The following is a 15,126-nucleotide window of genomic DNA, read 5'->3' as shown; positions in this document are numbered from 1 at the left end:
TTTGATATATTGTAAAATTTCTCCTACTTTAATTACCGAAAGCATATGGATTATTTATTATATGCTTAAGTGGAAAACGACAGACATACCCCTTACGTTTGTCCTCAATAGATAGTTAATTACATTGATTTAATTACTCCACTAAAGTAGACGTAATCTTCTAAAAATAGACAAATTTATTTTTTAACCATTTAGTCTGACAGTAATTCAATCTCGAAAATAGACATTCAAACTATCATGTCAATATTTCTGTCCGAATAAAATGAAGGTATGATCATAGTAAATTAATGCGAAGGTACATTACAGCACATTACTAAATAAGAGAGTTTAATATGACTCTCATTAAGCAGCAGGAAATGTTGTGGTTACTAACAACACAACACTGCAAGAATATGTAAAAGAGTGGGGTTAGTGAAGTTAGTAAATGGGCGAGGCCCGAGGGCAATTAAACCTTAGTTGATTAACTACAAGAGGAAGTCGATAAGCCCGCCGTCGCATCACCCACCTTACGCTTTTGACCTCGGTTTAAAATATTGTAAACCCTGTTACTTTGCTTTACATATCTGTTCTGTTTGCCACAGCTTAATTAAATTAAAATATTCCCCACAATCTACCGATAAATATTCATCGATCACATTTTTACTCGTAGACGTAGTTGCCCTTTAGCTAGCTGCTCTCTGGCGCCCATGAATTAAACGCAGCCAGCTTTATTCGACCATATATAGTATTCGTGTTAATATTATTTGCTTCTTTCTTGTAGGAAATTTTCAAAATGTGTGTGTGTGAGGAAGAATTGTCTAGTTTTAATTAATTAAGTACCAAAAGGAGAAAAAGCTCAACTAATGAATTAGCACGACGCGGCGAAGCACAGCACGGCGCAGGCGTTAAGACTTGAGATTGTTTTGTTTGTGTTATATATATATATATCTAATAGTGCTTTTTAATAGTAATTCTGAGCCTGAAAACCGCGTAAAATCAATTCAAAAAGGTTCGGGAGGAGAAGAAACAGAAGCTAACGGGTAAAAAAAAATTACTAACCTGAAAAATGCGGTCTCTGTCGAGGAGCAGCTCGCGATCGAATTACGGCCGCACGTTTGAATTACCAGATGACTGCGAAGACCCGCAGTCACGACGGACAAGTGACTACGGCGTGGGCGGAGCAATGTTGCCGGTTTTTCTCAACGATTTGAGCAGGAACAGCCAGCAGGAGCAAGCGCAGGACTTAGTCGAACTCACGATTGAGCTCGAACACGACGCCGTCGTGTTGTGCAGTGTGAGCACTCCAACTGCTCCCGCGCGAGTGTCGAGGTCGAGCCACGGCAGCCGGCGGAAGTTCGGCTGGCTAAGATCGGGATCGTCGTCGGATATTGAGGAACGGACGATTTCCGCGCGCGATGAGAGGAGGATCAAAGCGAGACTTCAACGGGCGAGATCGGGCGCTAAGAGAGCGCTCAACGGTCTGAGATTCATTAGCAAAACGGCAGGCGCCTCCGACGCAGAGCAGCTCTGGAGACTAGTTGAGTCTAGGTTCGAATCGCTAGCTGAGGACGGGTTGCTTGCGAGGGAAGATTTCGGTGAATGCATTGGTACGTTACGTAGTAATCAAAACTGATCCATAATCGGATTCGTTTTCTTCTCTCTACTGATTTGTTCGTTATGATTTCATTTTTCCTATTCTAAATTGCAATTAAATAATTCATGGCAAAACAGGGATGGTGGATACGAAGGAGTTTGCGGTGGGGATATTTGATGCGTTGGCGAGGCGGAGAGGCCAAAAGATAGGCAAAATTACGAAAGAGGAGCTTCGTGAATTCTGGTTGCAAATTTCGGACCAGAGCTTCGACGCCCGTCTTCAGATTTTCTTTGACATGTACGTACGCTTCACGCTTCTTCTCTTTTTGTTTGGGTATCGTCGGTTAACAGATCAACGGTGATGGAAGTCGTTCAGTTGATCACGTGATTTCTGTCAATCTTGATTGGCTAGAATCATCTGCTTCCGGTGATACGGTTAATAACACCTGATTTTAACCGAGTTTTATCGCGGGAACTGGAGCCGTTACCTGCTGCGGGACAAATTTGATTTCGTTGCCCCAGTTCGACTTATTTATTATTTTTCTTCTGTTTTTTTTTTTTTTTACATTTATCATTTTATTTGCCCATTTTAAATTCAGTTTAAAAATTAATACTTTTTCTGTTTTGTGCCTTTTCAGGGCCGATAGCAATGTAGATGGAAGAATTACGAGAGAAGAAGTGCAAGAGGTAATAATTTTAGCCGATATTTTATACGGAAATTAAACACTTGTACAGATTAAGTGGTTGAATTGAAATTAACAGTAAAATTATATTTGGATTAAGTCCTTCTCAGTGAAGGCATCCTCAATTTTTTTTTTTCTTTTGTTGGGTTGTTAATTAGGTGAAGTCCGCATCCTAATAAGTTGATAATTAGAACATTATAAGGCAAATACAGTGATGGTGTTAGTGGTGCCATTCACGACAATTGTTTTAAAATACTTTGATGCATGTAATTTTGTTGGCACACGCTAACCCGCTGAAGTGGTGTTCAACATCGTTATTTTGCTTTTGTTTAATCACAGCTTTTAATGCTGAGTGCTTCGGCCAACAAGCTGTCCAAGTTAAAAGAGCAAGCTGAGGAATATGCTTCTTTGATAATGGAAGAATTAGATCCTGAAAATCTTGGATATATTGAGGTATTACCTACTTTTATTATTTAAATTAAATTACCAACCTTTTTTTTTCCCTTCAATTGTTAGATTAATAATATGATCACTTTCACTTTTATTAATTTTTCATACTAAAACTACAACTTGTGACGCTTCTTTATGTTTTTAAGAAATTTATATTTACAAACTATATATTAGTATAACAAAAAAATCATCACCATGTAATTATTTTATCGAGGTTTCTATATATATAAAGATATATAGCTCTTTTTCATTATTTAAAATTAAAATTTATGTATGTCTTACAGAGGAAAAAATTAAATAAACTTTTATAAAGTGAAAGTCAAACAACTTTTTATGTAATGTATTATATATTAAAAGGTAATCCAATTTGCCTCTTTTCTTGTAAGCGTGGATGAATTAGGTGAATTTACTTATTATTATTTTCCTTGTAAGCGTGTCAGTCACGTGTTATATAGTAATTGACTTCTCATATCATAATTAATCTGACAATTATGAGCGCTAATCAATGTGTGTTGAACGGCATGTTATTATCATTAAGAAAATTTATTCAAGATTTCGCTTAAATTTTTATAAACGGAGAACTGGCTTGGGTTAAAAGCATCTCATTTTCCGTTTAAGAATTAACAGAGACGAAGCCTTCATCATCTTTTAGTCCAATCAATACAAAATGACTATCTAATAAGTCTAACAACATGTAGTACGAGTGGTTAATAGTTGTTATTTAACTATCTTTTCCCATTTACTAAGTTATGGCAATTGGAGACGTTACTGCTACAAAGAGACACCTACATGAATTATAGCAGACCTCTTAGCACAACAAGCAAAACAAGCAACTGGAGTCAGAACTTGAGTCCATTTACACCCAAGGGCGCATTACGCAAATTAAGCTTTACATTCCGGTGTCTAGTACTAGAGAACTGGCAAAGAGGTTGGATTTTGTTGCTGTGGATGATGGCAATGGCCGGGCTCTTTGCGTGGAAATTCATCCAGTATAAAAACATGGCAGCATTTCAAGTCATGGGCTACTGCTTGACCACAGCTAAAGGCGCCGCTGAGACACTCAAGCTCAACATGGCTCTGATACTCCTGCCCGTTTGTCGAAATACCCTCACTTGGCTTCGGTCTACTAGAGCAAGATACTTTGTTCCTTTTGATGACAACATTAATTTTCATAAGGTACTAAGCTTAACAAGCTTGTTTCTTGCCCTGTAAGAAACAAATTTTTAACACTATTTTGCGCAGAGCACACAGTGTCTTAGTATATTAACTTGATTAATTCACAGACGATAGCATGTGCCATAATCATTGGAGTCGTCCTTCATGTGGGAAATCATCTGGCATGCGACTTTCCCCGATTAGTAAACTCATCTCCAGAAGAATTTGCCCCCATGTCTACACAATTCCACAACAAGAAGCCCACTTACAAATACCTTTTAACCGGCGTTGAAGGTGTGACGGGGATTGTTATGGTCGTTTTAATGGCCATTGCATTCACTCTGGCAACACACAAATTTAGGAAAAATGGGGTCAGGCTACCTTCACCTTTCAACAGATTGACAGGCTTTAATGCATTCTGGTATTCACATCACCTTACTGCCATCGTCTACATTTTGCTGATTGTCCATGGAAATTTCTTGTACTTGGCACATGAGTGGTATAAAAAAACAGTAAGCACCTTGAGAGCAAATTAAAATCAGTAACTTTTATTAAAAGTTAAAACAGAGGAATCAATCATGAAGTGCTAACCATTTGTCAAATTTCAGACATGGATGTACATCTCTGCTCCATTGTTGCTCTATGTGGCAGAGCGGAATCTGCGAACAAGAAGATCAGGACATTTTTCTGCAAAAGATTTAAAGGTAATTAGATTATTTATATAAATTCCTCTGCATTTGATACGCTTGTATGAACAATAATATTCATTTAAATGACCGCTTTCGGAGGGAGAAAAGTGCTTCAAAATATAGAGCACGGGTAACAAAGTAAAATAATGTTTAGAAAATCGATAATTGTCTTGGTTTGTGCGATGCAGGTTTCAGTTCTACCAGGAAATGTTTTAAGCATAGTTATGTCAAAACCAAATGGATTTAGGTACAGAAGCGGTCAGTACATTTTTCTACAGTGTCCTACGATCTCCTCATTTGAATGGTGAGAGTAATTCTGGTAGACATATAATTATCTAAACCTTTTGGCCTCTCCTGTATATAGTGTTAATGAGAAGCAACATTTTGAGATGCATCATGCACTAAAATAGCTTGTATTGATGCTTTCCAGGCATCCATTTTCTATTACCTCAGCACCAGGGGATGACCACCTGAGTGTTCACATCCGAATTGTTGGAGACTGGACGCATGAATTGAAGCAAGTTTTCACCGAGGACAAGGATTCAACATATGCTATTGGCCGGGCTGAATTTGGCCAAGGTGGGACCAACAGGAGAATGTAAGTCCATTGCATATAAGGAAAATGTAAAGTGATTACTGATCAAATTGTACTCTTTTGATTTTAATGCAAAATTATACATTGGTGCAGCCAACCCAGACTGCTTGTTGATGGCCCATATGGTGCAGCCGCACAGGACTATAGCAATTACGATGTCTTGCTCCTAGTAGGACTAGGAATTGGAGCTACCCCTTTTATAAGCATACTTAGAGATCTTTTAAACAATACAAGAGAGGAACTAATGGTACATTCCACTCTTTAAAGTAAATAAGCAAATAGTATTCTGTAAATGTTGCCAATAATCAACTCTATTGACACTGATGGCACAGGACTCAAACACAGATTCAAGTAGATCAGCCAGCTTGAACAGCTATTCATCTTCAAATACATCTCCAGGTTCAAGTATGATAGCAGGTGGCAAGAAGAAACCACAGAGGACTAGAAATGCTTATTTCTACTGGGTGACCAGGGAGCCTGGTTCATTTGAGTGGTTCAAAGGAGTAATGGATCAAGTTGCAGAAATGGACCTTAAAGTAATACAAATCACTTCTAACTCATGTTCATCATGATAACTTAATGTTGCCACTATAAACGAGCTACAAAAGGACAGTGTTATAACTCAGTGTCTCAATATATTGAATTTGAACAGGGTCAGATCGAGCTGCACAACTACCTAACAAGTGTTTATGAAGAGGGGGATGCAAGATCAACTTTGATCACCATGGTTCAAGCTCTTAACCATGCCAAACATGGAGTCGACATCTTATCTGGCACCAGAGTAGGATCTAACTTTACCTTTAACATAAACAAATATAATCTTTATCTTTCCATTGTGAACAATTAATACTACATCCGATCCTTCAACAATTATTTTTACTTTTATGTGATAAATCTAAGTTGTAACCTTTCGAAATTGATTTCTTGCAGGTAAGGACACACTTTGCAAGGCCAAACTGGAAAGAAGTTTTCAGCAGAGTAGCTACAAAACATCCGAATGCCACGATAGGTAAAGACATGCATGAAAAAAAATAAATAAATCAATATGCTTGTGTTTGAGGTTGAGTTTCAAATCTAGACTGAAAACCGCATTTGATATAATTACAACAATGTTAAAATAAAAAATGCAATAAATTGCAGGTGTGTTCTACTGTGGGATGCCAGTGTTAGCAAAGGAGTTGAAGAAACTATCGCATGAGCTGACTCACCGGACATCCACACGCTTCGAATTCCACAAGGAGTACTTCTGAATCACAAAAGAGTAAAACGTATACAGAATTATATTATACTGTTGACAGAGTATGTTGTCCAACAAAGGAGAAATTATAATTAAAAAAATTACAGAAAAAAGGTCAAGGGTTTTAGGTTGACCCAATCTCTGCCATTTCTGTGCATCCGCCTGTAAGCCTGTGTGTTTGAAATGCAAATTCCTAAGCTGTTGAACAATTCATTAATTGTTATAACCCAGTGTATAGATCACGTGCCATCAAATGTAACGGCACTGACTACTGTATTCCAAAGTGAGATCAGAACATAAATGCAGTCAATAAATAACGTTCTTTAAATATCAATGAAGTAAACTACCTTGCTGTGAAATTCTTCTAACAACAAGTGGGAGTCTAACAACAGCATTAAATTTGGAAAAATATACAAATGACTGACTGGGCAGTATCAATCATCTCTCAACTTCCTGAGGAGTTTGGAAGCCCAGCTTCGAACACGTCGCTTAAGCGTATAACCAACAAAGACTCCAGCAACAAAGAAAAACGTGCAAAGCTTTGAGCAGGTCCACAGTGACACCACTTGTCTGCAAAGAGAAAGAACGGTAAGAAGATATTCTCTTTCCATTGGAACAAAGCCAAAATTTATTATGCTCACAGATAAAACTAATTTAAGGAGCTTAGGTGCTGAATTTATAAGTTTGTACATACAAGTACACTTTGATAGGAGTATGAAAAATTATTTGAAAATTCTTTCCAGCAGGCACTTTTAGCCAAATCAATGTAAATGGAATATGCAACCAACTAGATTAACATATATACCCTCTAGGTAGTCGGAAACACTTGTTCAGGCTATGAAAGCATAGAGGAATTTAAACAACAAAGGCACAAAAACCAATAGGAAAGTACATTTGTAAGTGTTCTTCGCCGCCTACTGAAAAGTTCATGTCAATCTGATTCAAGAGACCATGAATCACGAAATAAAGATGTTTGATAGGTTGGAGGAGTGAATGCCAATATTCACAAACCAAAACACTTAAAAAGTGGAATTTAGAATATCAGTGGCAGTATTAATTTACATACCTCCAGTTAAAGAAATTTGTCTATCAAAAGCATCCAATAAATAGCACAACATTAATGAGATTCAAATTTGAGTGCAACACTCCTACTTTGAAACGAAACATCCTGAGATTCAAATTACAGTTCAACACTTGGATGTTTCAAATTACAGTTCAACACTTCTATTTTTACTTTCAATAGCTGACACAATCCGTTTTAAGCTTCATTCCAGGACAACATACCCTTAACCAGTTTTTGGATCTAGTAACATTGTTAACCAATTTGGAGAAGGCCATGTCCGACATAAAAAGTGATATGAACAACTCCCAACAATTATTCTTCCCAGTATGGAATTAGTGAAGAATCGAGCTACAAGTCTCAATCTATACAAAACTTACTAGGTTTTTGTCTCAACACTAACCTCATCCACACATCTCTACCTCAAGACTACTGCATTCCGACAATAACTAAATTAAAAAGTTAAAAATAAAAAAATGGTAGGCACTAGAGAACAAATAAAATAAAACATATATCAACTAATGCCATTATCAGAAAGTTACTCATAAATTATGCAAATCCAAAAGGTTGCACAAAAATTATCCCTATGCCTAATGGTTTACGTTCATGTATCTCCAAGACCACTTAGTCTGACATGATAGCAACAGGCAAAAATTTGAATTTGCACAATTTAAACCAAGACCACAGGCATATGTATCCGGGTTTTGACTCGCTTAGCCCTTTAATCTCCTCATCATCAACTCCAATTTCTACATAAGTTTGTTTTATGGAAATAACATAATCAATGCGTAAATCACCTAAAAACACTAACTTGAAAAAATCTTAGCCATTCAAATGGAAAAAAAACACGAATCTGAGACAATATATATATATATATATATATAAAACAATAATCGTACCTGGAACCTCTGGCTATGATAACAGGTTCACTGGAAGAACAATCAGCAACCATTCCTTGTAATTCTCTACCAGCCTCAGTTAACGAAGAAGAAGAAGAAGAAGAATAAGAGCCTGATGTTGATGATCCGTTTTTTGGAATTTTACTGAAAAACTTCTGCAATCCCTCCATTTCTCTTGAAACTACCGCAATTTGGAGATGGTGGAACCAATTTAACTACTTTCAACAAGACCGCCCGCACGCTCTTTACGTCGTGAGGTTAGGGTTTTGGGTTTTACAGTGACTGGGAGTCGGGGTTTAAATTGAAGTTTTCGGCGATTAAAGGGGTGTCAATGTATTTTTACTCGTTTTCAGAAAATTCCCTGAGGTCTCTACAATGACAAGAATGCGCCTTTTTTAATTTTAGATTAATGGTGAGTTTTCAAGCTAATCATGTATTAGGGGATTGGGGTCTGCAATTATCCACGACGAAGGCCAATCCCAATCTATCTCCATCTTCATCTTGACCAGCGCCACAGCTTCTTATCTGCCTCATGTTTCCACAAACAAAACAACAACTGGTAAAATAATACACTCCAACTAGCGAGCAAGCAAGAAACACTCAAACGTTGTGCATACGTTGCTTTTGACATCATCAAGAGCCTTATCTCTTCCACTCAAATGGCTGCTTCACTGAATCTCCCAAAGCACACTCTCCCACCTTTTCTCCCCACTCAAACTCCCAGAACCCCACCTTCCCAAAGCCTCGCAATTCCCTCCAAATCATCATCACAGTCTCAATTTTATGGCCTCGGGTTCTCTTTTTCTTCCAACTTGCCAATCCCATCTTCCACATCTTTCAAGACTTCCATTTCTGCCAAGGTACATTAATGGCATTGCTTCGTCATCAAGTTTACTCAACTTGTATGTCGCAGCTTGTTACTTGTCATTAATTTTGTTTTTATTTGTTACATATATATTATATGTCACATATAACAGGTGAGCAAAGGACAGGCGCCTCCTTCCTTCACATTGAAAGATCAAGAGGGCAGGAATGTGAGCCTATCCAAGTTTAAAGGGAAGCCCGTGGTTGTTTATTTTTACCCTGCTGATGAGACACCTGGCTGCACCAAACAGGTTCTTTATTTTCACCTGTTTATTAATGTTATTCATTTTCTTGTGTCTTGATACTCCTTTCCTTTCCGTCCCTTTCCTTTTGGTTCTTCATTAGCCAGTGTAAATGGGATTTGAGGAAGAGAACTAAGAAGATTTTATTTTTCCTCTGCTTGATTATGGTTCTGTACAAGGGTTTCTTTCAGGGGTTCCAGTAACTGAAGTAAAATATCTGATTATTGTGAATTCTTGTATTGATTGATTATGTAAAGAGATATGCATTAAGTTAGACAAGTCGTCAAGGAAATATGCAACCTTGACGTCTTGAAGAATCTAATGTGAGTGATACTTTTGCAGGCATGCGCTTTTAGGGATTCTTATGAGAAATTTAAGAAAGCAGGAGCTGAGGTTATTGGGATTAGTGGTGATGATTCATCGTCACACAAGGTAAGATATTTCAGTTATTGGAACAGCTACAAGGCAATGTATTATTTCCTCCTCTTTCTTCCCGAAATGAAATTCTTGATGAAAACAAAAACGAGTCCTTTCAACTGAGTTTATTAATTTCCATGCAAACTAATAACTTATCTTCTAATGCAGCTCTATTCAAGCACCTTTCCTTGTATAGTTCTATGCTTATTTAAGTAAACCAAATAAGTTATATGAAAGCTCTTTTAACTCTTAATCTGGCTGAACTGTCATTAGGTTTGCCTTTAGTTCAGTTAGCATTTAATAGGAAGCTGCACAGTTATGTAATTCTGTTGTATTGTCCTGTTTTAAGGGATAGAATCTTGTCAATCATTCTTCCATGTCAATATCAAGTTATCAACAAGCATCTAGCTTACCAACATTGCATGGTTAAGATGACCTTAATATTATTTTCATTCTGTAATATTGCCAATCGTGCCTTAGGAATGACCATTTTTTAATGAATATAGGCATTTGCAAAAAAGTATAGGCTTCCATATACATTGCTGAGCGACGAGGGTAACAAGGTGAGGAAAGAATGGGGGGTTCCAGCAGACTTCTTTGGATCATTGCCTGGGAGACAGACTTACGTTCTTGACAAGAATGGAGTGGTTCAGCTCATCTACAACAACCAGTTCCAACCTGAAAAACACATTGATGAGACCTTGAAGTTTCTTCAAAGCAGTTGAACATCTCAATGTATTGCCTTGTTCATGCTTGATTCAAAATCCTCTGTAATTAACGAAGCTGTTAGCTGAGTTTAGACCCTCAATTTCTGAAATAAGAAATATTAAACTTTCAGCTCAAGCAAGTTGAACAACTCTGGTTTAACAAGGAAATAAAAATCAGTGATACTTCTTGTCACAGTAGAGATGTCAGTTCTTTTGCATAGTGTTTATGCTGAATTGCTCACAATTTAGAAGTAAAATTCAAGGCTCAGAGAGCATAAATTAAGATGCAAACTTAGATACATTAACTTTATTTAGTCATATAGGTTGTGAATCACCTATACAAAATCTTTCCCTTATTTTCATTTTATCTACTCTTTGGTAGTTTGGTAATACAAATGAAAGAACATAAACAGGAAAAATAAGTATCTCCCACTTTTTGGATGGCACTGTGTTTGCTTAAGGTGCTTCTTTATTTCTCGTCCTCGTAGTCTTTGCTACCATAAGGGCTAAATGCTTCAAGTAACCAATTCCTCTTCCTCCAAGCATTCCATCCCATTTCTTCGCAAATTTCATCACTGTGATTGATGCTGAAAGTAGAGATGCAGTGCCTCTTGTAGAACCTTGTTGATTGCTTCATGACTTCCATCTCTTTAGATGTTTGTTCAAGCATTTTCTCTGCACTGGGAAGCTTAAATTTATCATCAATAAGTCGACTCAGCCATATGCTGCGTAACTCCGCTGTGTGAAGGTTTGAAACACTCTCAATGTATCCCACAAAAGCCATGTTTGGTATCAGTGGATGGATGGTTCCCCTGCCAGAAAATTAGATAATGCAGCAATGTTACTTTCCAGTCAGAGACTTGGCAAGTGCTATCCAAAAGGGCTTTTAAATGTGTAGCTCACCTGTATAAAGGCAGAAGACCAGAAGGGTGCTCGAGCAGACTTTGGAAAGGCTCCGGTAAGAAAGCTTTGAGCTTTTTCTTGCCATCATAACCGGTGCAAAGAATCACAACATCAGCCTCCAATTTAGTGTTGTCCTCGAACTCTAGTCCTCCCTTCCAAAACCACCATTTTGAAGCTCTCTTGAACACAATCTTTCCCTTTTCAGCCTCAGAGAAAAACCCCTCCGGCATGATAGCCATCTGGCAAGATGCATAGTCTTCTTCAAATGGGTGGTCTGGTTTCAATCCATACTTCAGCAATGGAAGCTTCCATAGCAAATAGGACTCAATGAACTTGGAAACTCCGCGCCTCTGTCCAGAATTATTATAATGTAGTGTTACCCTTAGCATGTAAAACAAATTGGAGCTTCACTTGATCTACTTTTAAAGAATGTGAACTCACCAAAGGAGATAAAAGGAGACAAAGTAGAGTCCTGAGCAAGCTTTGATTAGGGCTTCCATGGAGAAACTGAGAAAATCTTGTGGAGTAGAACATGAAGAAAGGCAAACCCCATATCCGGTAATGAGGTACAGTCCAGTGTGTAGTCCTTACAATCATAGTGCACGGTTGCCCTTCTGGTCCTAATTTAAATACATATACAAGTTATAAATAACAGATAATGAATTAGCTGTCTCGAAACAAAAATGAATTTAAATGAATATGAAACCCATATGACCAGTCAATAAATTAAAGGTTCATCCATCTTATCTATCATAGTCTCTCCCTCTTCTTGACTTTGCTTAATCTTAAGAATAATCATATAAAAGAAAGCTTTATTTAAAAAAAAAAAAGAAAAGAAAAGATATAAGCATATTATGACTGGAAACTTAAATATTATATATCCTGTACAAGTGAGCGGGATTCCAACTCAAACTCTTTTTTAACCATCGCAGGAGTTTCTTAAGTTGAATAATCGAACTTTCCAAGAACAGCTAAATGAGGAGACAGAATTATATATGATTTTGTGAATGGTCAATAATGATGTTTTTCTCGGATCGATCCCATTGTAAAATGCAAAATTCTTCTTGAAAACCTATACAGTCAATAAGTCCAAGGACAGCTAGACAAGATATGTTTGATTGTTACTTGTTTGACACTTGACCACGCAATCGAATGTTCTGACTTCTCATGCAAATTCAACTCATATGGACAACGTGGAAAATCATCAGATCCTGTTCACTACTTGTCCTTGGACCGACTGGTCCAAATGAATTTCACCCCCATTTGTTCCACCAGCGTATGAACAAATTAAGAGTGCGGACAAACAGATGGAACCTGTTTGTTTCCAAGATGCATGGGAAAACAAAGGAAGAAGCAAGAAAGCAATTTTAATAATTAATTTCTAAAGCGACGTCTATCATAAATTTCTAAAGCTAATATATTAAGCGATAAAGAAGTTGCACATGCGTTATTCATAAATTTGAATAAATACTTATTTAATCTTTTATCTTTTGATTTAAGTGATCGTTTAATCTCTACATTTTAAAAATACCTTACAACACTCATGTTGTTAAATACGTTATACTCGTACCCTTTCTTTATATATATATATATATGTATATAATCATATCCTTACAACAAAATTCTTACATTTTTTGAGGATATTAATAAAAAGAAAAAATATTAATTTATCAAATCAACCCTAAAATTAACACAAATTTGTGAAATAACATAAAATTTTCACAAATTCAAAATTTATGTTATTATTTTACTTTTATTACTAATTTAGTAAATTAATTTGTTAATTTAATAACTATTAGTAAAATTGTTGCAAGGATATTAATCATTCTTTTAAGTTGAGTGATATTAATTAATTTATAAATAAATTATTATCAAGATTGTTGCACGGGTATAGAAATATTAGTTCTTTCATATTGATATTTTCTTGTTAATGTTCTAATAATTACTAATTAAATTTTTATAGATTAATTGAAAAATTAGTTTCAAGAACATTATTGCAAAATGTATTATTATAAAAACAAAAAGAAAACAAGGATAAAAATATAACATATTTAACTATAAAAGGTGTTTTAAGATAATTTTTTAAAATATAAGAACTAAACGAGTGTTAATTACCTCACAAATCTTAAAATTACATACTTAATTAATTAGGTATAGGTACCTTGGTTTGACTCAGCGCACTCCTTGGCTAAATCAATAGCTGATTTCTTGAAACCCACGACTGCAACCTTCTTGTCTTTGAGAAGTTGAGAAGCAGCTTCTTTGTCAAGTTTGCAGTAGTCGATGGAATGCAAAACCTGGCCTTCAAACACCTCAGGCCCTTTGTTGTTTGGGAAAGCTGGAATTATTGGTACGTCACCATATTTTCCAGTACAAACAACAAGAAACTCGAAGCCATACCGCTGAAAATTCATGCAAATATTTCACACACGTTTATTAGCTCTCAAATGTTCTCTTTCCAGCCGAGTTAATTATTATCACTATGTATCAATTACTGAGAAGCAAAATAAATAAAGTCTAGTATTCAGAATGATTATGATACGCTGGTTCCATTCATATATATATCTATTTACACTTTCCAAATATTTCATTACATACGTCAAGTTTTTGGTTACAAATTTGATACTTTTATAGTTCAACTCACTATGATATGACATAAAACAATTTCAGACATATATGTATTCGTGCATGCTTGCATGCATATCAACCGTATCATGCACGTCAAGCTTCTTGTATTAATTAATACCTTTGTTGCTGAAAATATTTAGGCATGGACTACCCAAAAAAAAAAAAATTGAATATTTAGAGGATTGAAAACAGTTAAAATAAATAACAACCTGAATGGAGTTGGAATTGTGAGTTTGGACGGCAACCTCCCAAACCGGATGGCCAGCCGGCAAGAGGTTGCCACCAGAATCAGTGGTTTCGAGGCTACCGGTGAACCGGACCTCCACCACCTTGGAATTGAACCTCACGCACTTGAACACATCAAAGTGTTTGGCATAAGATTCAAGGTAATCCAATATCTCAGTATAAGAAGGGAAGCCGGGATCATCTCTATTAGGCCAAGGAAAATCAGTGAACTCATAATCACTACGATGCGACTGAAGCTTAGTTGAATTATAAGAACAGCTTTTCCAGATTCCTCCTATGGAGTCCGAGGCCTCGAACACCACCGGATTGTGGTGCCGGAGCTGTTTAACCGCAGCTAAACCGCTAACGCCGGCTCCAATAATGGCAATTTTGGAGTAATTGGCCATGTGTGTGGGTATTTCTTAAGAACAGAGAGGTTTTGATGAATGGAGTTGAATACAAAGTTCTTGAGAAACCATGTATTTATAGTGCATGAGTGGTGATGGATGTTATAGATCGATGAGAAGCACGTGAAATGGTTGGACTTTAAAGCTATTGACAGGACTGATTCTCAGCCGTCTTTATGTAATATAAAACTGTAATGTGAAATTGGTAAGTTATTTTGTGGAACTTTCCTCATATATGAATCTCGTTGTGACAAAATTAAGTTAATTTTCTCTGTATGATTCATATATGCGAAACATACAGCATATAATATATATTGTGAAGCCAATTTTACTGTGGATTTTATGGTTCTTTGCCTCTCGGCCTCATGTATTGGACAATCCGACAACCCTCTT

At 36.5% G+C, this 15,126-nt stretch overlaps 4 protein-coding genes across 5 annotated transcripts; 2 read left to right on the top strand and 2 right to left on the bottom strand.

The window, feature by feature from the left end:
- The first annotated feature begins 413 nt into the window (after nucleotides 1-413).
- On the top strand, nucleotides 414-6,422 carry LOC102626296 (respiratory burst oxidase homolog protein E). 2 transcript variants are annotated; one of them, XM_015529071.3, is made up of 14 exons: nucleotides 415-1,586; nucleotides 1,711-1,870; nucleotides 2,211-2,259; nucleotides 2,595-2,708; nucleotides 3,453-3,881; nucleotides 3,989-4,372; nucleotides 4,469-4,564; nucleotides 4,738-4,853; nucleotides 4,980-5,147; nucleotides 5,238-5,391; nucleotides 5,477-5,680; nucleotides 5,797-5,925; nucleotides 6,075-6,153; nucleotides 6,285-6,422. In XM_015529071.3, the coding sequence occupies exons 1-14, from the start codon at nucleotides 1,046-1,048 to the stop codon at nucleotides 6,392-6,394; spliced, it is 2,733 nt and encodes a 910-aa protein (XP_015384557.1). In that variant the 5' UTR covers nucleotides 415-1,045; the 3' UTR covers nucleotides 6,395-6,422. The 2 variants fall into 2 exon arrangements, with proteins under 2 accessions (XP_024953287.1, XP_015384557.1); XM_025097519.2 differs by lacking the exon at nucleotides 2,595-2,708 and having other exon boundaries at nucleotides 414-1,586.
- A 160-nt stretch (nucleotides 6,423-6,582) lies between these two features.
- LOC102620154 (uncharacterized) lies at nucleotides 6,583-8,662 on the bottom strand. The gene is made up of 2 exons (XM_006474534.4): nucleotides 8,341-8,662; nucleotides 6,583-6,951 (listed from the first exon to the last, which is right to left on the bottom strand). The coding sequence occupies exons 1-2, from the start codon at nucleotides 8,508-8,510 to the stop codon at nucleotides 6,816-6,818; spliced, it is 306 nt and encodes a 101-aa protein (XP_006474597.1). The 5' UTR covers nucleotides 8,511-8,662; the 3' UTR covers nucleotides 6,583-6,815.
- A 190-nt stretch (nucleotides 8,663-8,852) lies between these two features.
- Nucleotides 8,853-10,763, top strand: LOC102620446 (peroxiredoxin Q, chloroplastic). The gene is made up of 4 exons (XM_006474535.3): nucleotides 8,853-9,200; nucleotides 9,318-9,455; nucleotides 9,789-9,878; nucleotides 10,370-10,763. The coding sequence occupies exons 1-4, from the start codon at nucleotides 9,000-9,002 to the stop codon at nucleotides 10,586-10,588; spliced, it is 648 nt and encodes a 215-aa protein (XP_006474598.1). The 5' UTR covers nucleotides 8,853-8,999; the 3' UTR covers nucleotides 10,589-10,763.
- Nucleotides 10,764-10,849: 86 nt separating this feature from the next.
- LOC102626590 (probable flavin-containing monooxygenase 1) lies at nucleotides 10,850-14,800 on the bottom strand. Its single transcript, XM_006474622.4, has 5 exons — nucleotides 14,311-14,800; nucleotides 13,635-13,875; nucleotides 11,915-12,093; nucleotides 11,474-11,823; nucleotides 10,850-11,382 (listed from the first exon to the last, which is right to left on the bottom strand). The coding sequence occupies exons 1-5, from the start codon at nucleotides 14,731-14,733 to the stop codon at nucleotides 11,040-11,042; spliced, it is 1,536 nt and encodes a 511-aa protein (XP_006474685.1). The 5' UTR covers nucleotides 14,734-14,800; the 3' UTR covers nucleotides 10,850-11,039.
- Between the last annotated feature and the right edge of the window lie 326 nt (nucleotides 14,801-15,126).

Source organism: Citrus sinensis, chromosome 9 (assembly GCF_022201045.2).
Source record: "Citrus sinensis cultivar Valencia sweet orange chromosome 9, DVS_A1.0, whole genome shotgun sequence".
NCBI classification, from domain to species: Eukaryota; Viridiplantae; Streptophyta; class Magnoliopsida; order Sapindales; family Rutaceae; genus Citrus; species Citrus sinensis.
This window is presented reverse-complemented; position numbering and strand designations above follow the sequence as displayed.

Excerpts from the sequence above, each read along its gene's own strand:
- LOC102626296 (XM_015529071.3), top strand. The coding sequence starts at position 1,046 with ATGCGGTCTCTGTCGAGGAGCAGCTCGCGATCGAATTACGGCCGCACG. Across the intron at positions 5,926-6,074 it reads ACATCTTATCTGGCACCAGA|GTAAGGACACACTTTGCAAG; the intron begins GTAGGATCTAAC and ends GATTTCTTGCAG. Across the intron at positions 6,154-6,284 it reads ACATCCGAATGCCACGATAG|GTGTGTTCTACTGTGGGATG; the intron begins GTAAAGACATGC and ends AATAAATTGCAG.
- LOC102620154 (XM_006474534.4), bottom strand. The coding sequence starts at position 8,510 with ATGGAGGGATTGCAGAAGTTTTTCAGTAAAATTCCAAAAAACGGATCA. Across the intron at positions 6,952-8,340 it reads ATCATAGCCAGAGGTTCCAG|ACAAGTGGTGTCACTGTGGA; the intron begins GTACGATTATTG and ends TTCTCTTTGCAG.
- LOC102620446 (XM_006474535.3), top strand. The coding sequence starts at position 9,000 with ATGGCTGCTTCACTGAATCTCCCAAAGCACACTCTCCCACCTTTTCTC. Across the intron at positions 9,456-9,788 it reads CACCTGGCTGCACCAAACAG|GCATGCGCTTTTAGGGATTC; the intron begins GTTCTTTATTTT and ends ATACTTTTGCAG. Across the intron at positions 9,879-10,369 it reads ATGATTCATCGTCACACAAG|GCATTTGCAAAAAAGTATAG; the intron begins GTAAGATATTTC and ends TAATGAATATAG.
- LOC102626590 (XM_006474622.4), bottom strand. The coding sequence starts at position 14,733 with ATGGCCAATTACTCCAAAATTGCCATTATTGGAGCCGGCGTTAGCGGT. Across the intron at positions 12,094-13,634 it reads GTGCGCTGAGTCAAACCAAG|GACCAGAAGGGCAACCGTGC; the intron begins GTACCTATACCT and ends TATTTAAATTAG. Across the intron at positions 11,383-11,473 it reads GGTCTTCTGCCTTTATACAG|GGGAACCATCCATCCACTGA; the intron begins GTGAGCTACACA and ends ATTTTCTGGCAG.